Source organism: Rhagoletis pomonella, unplaced genomic scaffold (assembly GCF_013731165.1).
Source record: "Rhagoletis pomonella isolate Grant_MI unplaced genomic scaffold, Rhpom_1.0 Rhpom_scaffold_07074, whole genome shotgun sequence".
Classification (NCBI taxonomy): Eukaryota; Metazoa; Arthropoda; class Insecta; order Diptera; family Tephritidae; genus Rhagoletis; species Rhagoletis pomonella.
In genome coordinates, this window is record NW_023465603.1 from 2,311 (window position 1) to 8,520 (window position 6,210).

A 6,210-nucleotide genomic window follows, 5' to 3' on the forward strand; every position below is an offset into this window, starting at 1 on the left:
TATTTTTCGAAAGCTATACTGCTTTAATTGTTTGGGAAAATCGTTGACCATATTTTTTGCTCACGGTTAGGTCTTAAAAAACTTTCGACGTCGCGTCTAGTTTTCCCAATTAAGGGATTATAAGCTTTTATCTCTTGATTTGCGCCTTTTTTTCGATAGTTCTGGTGAAGTTTCAGCGATTTTTTTTCCTTTTCGTATTGCCACGTTGAAAACTTCCAGACTATAATTTTGTACAAAGTTACTGTGCATAGCGAATCAAGATGAGTAAAAGTGAGAGTCAGCCAGGCCAGGTGGAAGACGCTACTTCCTTAAAAAGACAAAGGACAATTTTAAAAAGACGCATAGCTAGAATTAAAACGGGAATTCATGATAAGTCACTCTCATCAGATCCGTCGGAAGTTGAGTGTCGACTCGAAATGCTGAATAGTTACAGCGAAAAGCTTCTAGCGTGTCAGTCCGAAATAGAAGAGATCGATGAAGATGATGACACCCGTGACAGCCTTGAAGATTTAATTGTTGGAACCAAGGCAATGTTAAAATCCATATTATCAGAGAACAACAAGCACAAAGCTTCTGACACCTCCTTCACAGCGCCTCACAGCTCAAGACTTCCGAAAATGTCGCTGCGAAAGTTTCGAGGGCAGTATTCGGATTTTAAAAATTTCATGAGTTTGTTTGAGAGCCTCGTCCATAACAACCCTGCGCTTTCAGACATTGAAAAATTCACACATTTAGTTTCGTGTTTGTCTGGTGAAGCCTTGGGAACGGTGAAGGCCTTCCAAATGACGGAAGAAAATTACCCGAAGGCGTTGGCAAGCCTGAAAAAGGTATATGATAATAAATGTCTCATATTTTCGAATACAGTTGCGAAACTGTTTGAGTTGCCGAAAATACAAAAGGCATCGTCGCTTTCGCTGCGGTCAATGATCGACACCGTATCAGCTGTATATGACTCCTTGTTGTCTTTGGGTGATGATACAAATATTTCAAATGCGATGTTGATACATTTGGTAATGTCGAAGGTTGATCCCACTACGCGGTCAAAATGAGAGGAGCAACTTGACTATGACAAGCTTCCGCTGTGGAGTGAGTGTGAAGCGGCTCTCAATAAGAGATACCAGCACCTCTCATCTGAAGAAGCGTCGACATCGTCAAAATCGCACGACACCCAAAGGCAAAGCACCAAGAGTGCTGAAAAGCCAAAATCTTCTTTTGTGGCTGCGAAAGCTAAGCCAACTACTTGTTTCCACTGCAACTCCAAAGACAACTTTCTAACCACCTGCCCTAAATTTAAAACTCTCTCTCCTCAGCAGAGATTCGAATTCGCGAAATCGGTCCCATTGTGTATAAATTGCTTACGCAAGGGACATACGGTTTCTAAATGCAAATTAGAACGGTGTCGAGTTTGTAACCGGTCACATCACACCATGTTACACCAATACCCCATATCGTTCGAAACAACACCACAACCTTCGACCTCACAAACTATGCACACAGTGAGCGTGCCTGATCGCGTCATGTTAGCGACAGCGGTGGTCAAGGTAAAAACTTGCTCCGGTGATTATGTGTCAGCTCGTGCGTTACTTGACTCAGGGTCTCAAGTAAATTTCATGACTGAAGAGCTGGCACAAAGGCTGCGAATTCAGCGAGAGAAGGCGACATTAAATGTCATCGGGATTGGTAATGCCAAAAGGTTCGGTCAAAAGTTAGTGCAGTCATAAAATCCCGAGTTAACAACTTCAAGTTTCTCGCAGATTTTTGGGTAATGGGAGCGATTTCGGCAAATCACCCAGATCGGGCTGTTGACACCACAGGTTGGAAAATTCCAGCTAATATTGAATTAGCTGATCCGGGGTTCTATAAGTCCTCAAAGGTCGATCTGTTGTTGGGAGCCGAAACATTTTTCGATCTTCTGTCGGTTGGTCAAATTAAAACTGATCCAAGGTTCCCAACACTGCAAAAAACACTTTTGGGTTGGGTTATTTCAGGCAAATACATCTCCCACCAAAGTGAGCATTCTCAAGCTAGCAGTGCCTTATGCAAAGCTGAAGATGATTCTGAATCAATTGATGAAATTGTCCAAAGATTCTGGGCAATGGAAGAAATCCCTTCAGAATCACAAGCTATAAAGTTCACGGCCGAATAAAGGGAATGCGAGGAATACTTCGTTAAGACTACTGAAGTCTTACCGTCGGGACGGCTTCAAGTAAGATTGCCGTTCAAAACTGACCAAAATGCGTTGGGTCAGTCATTTGAAACTGCAGCTCGGCGGTTTCAGGCACTGGAGAGACGTACGTTGAAAGATCCAGAACCTCGTCAAATGTATCTGGACTTCATGCAAGAGTACTTGGCATTGGGCCACATGAGCCCCACTGATAATAAAATCCCGAGTGAAGCCCACTATTTCATTCCGCATCAGTGTGTCTTAAGACCACAAAGTACGTCGACGAAACTCCGCGTTGTTTTCGATGCGTCGAGTCGGACGTCAACACAAATTGCGTTGAATGACATTTTGATGGTTGGACCGACCATTAAAGAAGAACTTTTTTCGACGCTACTTCGCTTTCGAATGCATAAGTATGCTATTACGGCGGACATCACTAAGATGTATCGCCAAGTTCTTGTAAATGAAAATGATAGAAATTTTCAATCAATAGTGTGGAGAAAGCATCCATCCGAGCCTCTGCAAATTTTTCGTTTAAACACCGTGACCTATGGCACTGCGCCAGCGCCATTTCTCGCAACACGGTGTTTGCAGATGCTAAGTGATGTGAATGCACAAAAATATCCACTCGGTGCTAATGTAATAAATACCGATTTTTGCGTTAATGATCTGTTAACCGGATCTGAAGATTTTGAATCCCTCGACAGAGTTCGCTGTGAGGTAACTGACATTCTAAAGTCGGCAGGATTCCAGCTAGCTAAGTGGTTCTCTAACCACCAAGTTTTTTCGATAGTCAGAGTCTGGAAAAATCATTAAGTTTCAACGATTCAGACTCCACTAAAACGCTGGGAATCCACTGGTCGCCAAAAGACGACTTGTTTCGGTTTAGACTTGATGATACATTTGATGAGTTACGAGCTACAAAACGAAATATTTTATCGGTATCTGCCCGACTCTTTGATCCTCTTGGTTTGCTGGCCCCACTAGTGACCTCAGCTAAAATCTTATTGCAAGAGCTGTGGATTAAGAAACTAGATTGGGATGAGTCGATTCCGTTGTATCTCAACAGCAGTTGGCAGAATTTTAAAGCGAATTTGTTGCAGTTGCCTTCAATCAGCATTCCTCGGTTCGTTTATACTGAGTCGAGTGCTAATTGTCAAATACACGGCTTCGCCGACGCCTCAATAAGGGCGTATGGTTGTTGTATTTACATTCGAAGCCAATTCGCTAATGATGTTAAATGCATTCTGCTAACTGCAAAATCCAGGGTTGCTCCGCTGAAGTCTCTTCCTCGTTTAGAGCTCCTGGCAGCGCATCTTTTGGCCAAGTTATGGTCACGCATTGCGCCAATGTTGAATCGACCTATTGACAGCATAACATCCTGGACAGACTCCGAAATAGTTTTGCATTGGATAAAAACACATCCATCAACGTTGCAAACTTTCGTTGCAAATAGAGTGTCCGAGATTCAAGAGTTGACTCAAAGTGCTTCGTGGCGGCATGTGCCAACTAAACAAAATCCTGCGGATCAAGTGTCTCGGGGTTGTAGCGTGGATGAAATACAGAACTCAATATGGTTTTCTAGCCCACAGTTCCTCTTAGAAGACCCCGCAAGTTGGCCAATAATTACCCATTTCGAATTAACGCCTGAAGAACAAGCACTGGAAAAGAAGAAAAACGTCAGCGCCTTAGTAGCAGTGAGTGACAACCGTAATCCACTCTTAACTGTGATTGAAAAATATTCTCGCACAAAAAATTATTACGAGTTTTTGCCTATATTCTGCGATGGGTCTTAAAGGTGAGAGATCGATCCACTAAATATGATCCAACACCATCGGCACAAGAGTTGCAATTAAGCTTCTTAAAAATTGTTCAAATAGTCCAATTTGATGAATATAGCCAAGAAATTACCAAATTGTCAAAAAATCTTCCACTACCGTCGAACTTGCAAAAGTTGAATCCATTTTTGCATGAGTATTCAGAAAAGTCCTTGTCGTTGAAATTGTTACGAGTAGGCGGTCGTTTATTAAATGCGCCTATCCCGTACGATGCCAAATTTCCTCTATTATTGAGAAAAATTCGCAGTTCGTAAATTCGTATATACGGTTCCTACATTTGCGCAACCACCATGCAGGTGCGAAAGCATTGGTTGCAATTTTACGTGAAAAAGTTTGGTTAGTCAATGCTCGAGAAGCATGTAGTCGAACCGTGCGAAACTGCATACATTGCTTTCATTATAAGCCAAAATTGAAAAGCCAAATTATGGGCAATTTACCAGCCGATAGGCTGCGTGCTCTACGACCTTTTATGGTTTGTGGGGTAGATTTTTGCGGTCCAATTTACGTCACACAAAGGATACGGGGTCGCCCCCCGGTGAAAATGTACATTGCGGTCTTTGTGTGTTTTACCTCAAAAGCTGTCCATTTAGAACTTGTATCTGATTTAAGTTCTGATAAGTTTATTCTCGCCCTTAAAAGGTTCGTTGGACGCCGGGGAATACCAGTGACGATTCACTGCGACAACGCGAAAAAATATCGTCAGAGCCGATCGGAAGCTCAAGGAACTGAAGGAAGCGTTTCTGAGTCAGAAGGAGGAGGTAACCCAATACGCAGCGGACGAAGGGTTCAAGTTCACCTTTATACCTCCCAGGGCTCCCCACTTCGGCGGGTTATGGGCGGCCGCAGTGAAGTCGACGAAGCACCTGCTCGTACGAGCCGTAGGCAACGCGAGTCTCACCGCCGAAGAAATAGAAACGCTGCTCGTCGAGGTAGAGGCCGTGCTCAACTCGCGCCCAATCGCTCCACTCAGCCAAGACCCGAACGACGGCGAGGCTCTAACTCCGGCGCACCTGTTGATCGGTTGTCGGCTCAGGGCAATGCCAGAGGAAACGGCACTCCCGGAACCCAGCACGCGCTACTCCGACAGATGGCAGCATGTCTGCTCAATCAAGCGTCGGTTTTGGCAAACGTGGTCCAGGAGTTACCTCCTGAGCTTGCAGGAGCGCAACAAATGGCAGCACCCACAGCCCAACGTAGAGGTAGGAGAGCTCGTCGTCGTTCACGAAGACAACGCCCCGCCCTAGCAATGGATCCTAGGCCGAGTGACAGGTACGACCGCCGGCCAGGACGGAAAGGTGAGAGTGGCCGACGTACAAACCAGAACCGGAACAATTAGGCGTCCGATACACAAGCTTGCCGTGTTACCATTAAACGACAGTGGAATAATGCAGATTCGTTCAAGGTGGCCGGTGTTGAAGCAGACGACTAATTTAAGAAACTGAATACCTAAAATGAAATGTAAATAAATGACATGTAATTAAAAATGAATTTAAATAGAGAAATAATTATATATACTTACCTAAATGCCTAAATAAGATTTACCTTATACTTACCTTACATTTTACTATTACTTACCTTATAATTACCTTATAATTACTTTCTACTTACCTTGTTTTCCCTTTAAATGAAATTTGAGTTTACTTACCAATTTACTTACCTTTAGTTTTTAGCACCACCCTAATGTAAGTAAATGCATGGTTACAGTATTCTAATGTACCTATGTGCATGCGGTGTGTGTATGCCTACTGCAAGCACGGCTTTGTCAACGCTTTGTACACATGCACACATACATACGTATGTTCATAGGTGCAGGCGAAGAGGTTACCGTTTTAATGTTGGAATTTGGAAGTTTAGGTAACTGCTAATTAGATGTAAGAAGAAATATTATAAAAGGAAGAAAATGAGAAATTAAAATTTCAGTCTATGAGTAATCGATGCAATCGGCGGTGTTTTTCTTTTATGCGGATATTTAAGCGACAGGCAATATTTTAAACAGTTAATTTATGCTCCCCTAAATAAAAAATTACACTTAGTGAAAGTGAAGCTTTATTGCTAAAAAACATTATCAATTTTTCATGGCGCCCGAGTAGGGACATAGTGCAAATTAAAAATTAAATACATTATTAAAACTTATTAAAAAGTGCAAGTGAGTGCTTATATAAGTGCTTATATAAAAAACTAAAAGTTACTTTTCAAATAAAATTTTGA

The 6,210-nt window shown here is 42.6% G+C and overlaps 1 protein-coding gene across 1 annotated transcript; it reads left to right on the plus strand.

The window, feature by feature from the left end:
* The first annotated feature begins 260 nt into the window (after nt 1-260).
* LOC118755697 lies at nt 261-1,049 on the plus strand. The gene has a single exon (XM_036490520.1). The coding sequence runs from the start codon at nt 261-263 to the stop codon at nt 1,047-1,049; it is 789 nt and encodes a 262-aa protein (XP_036346413.1).
* Nucleotides 1,050-6,210: the final 5,161 nt, after the last annotated feature.

Excerpts from the sequence above, each read along its gene's own strand:
- LOC118755697 (XM_036490520.1), top strand. The coding sequence starts at position 261 with ATGAGTAAAAGTGAGAGTCAGCCAGGCCAGGTGGAAGACGCTACTTCC.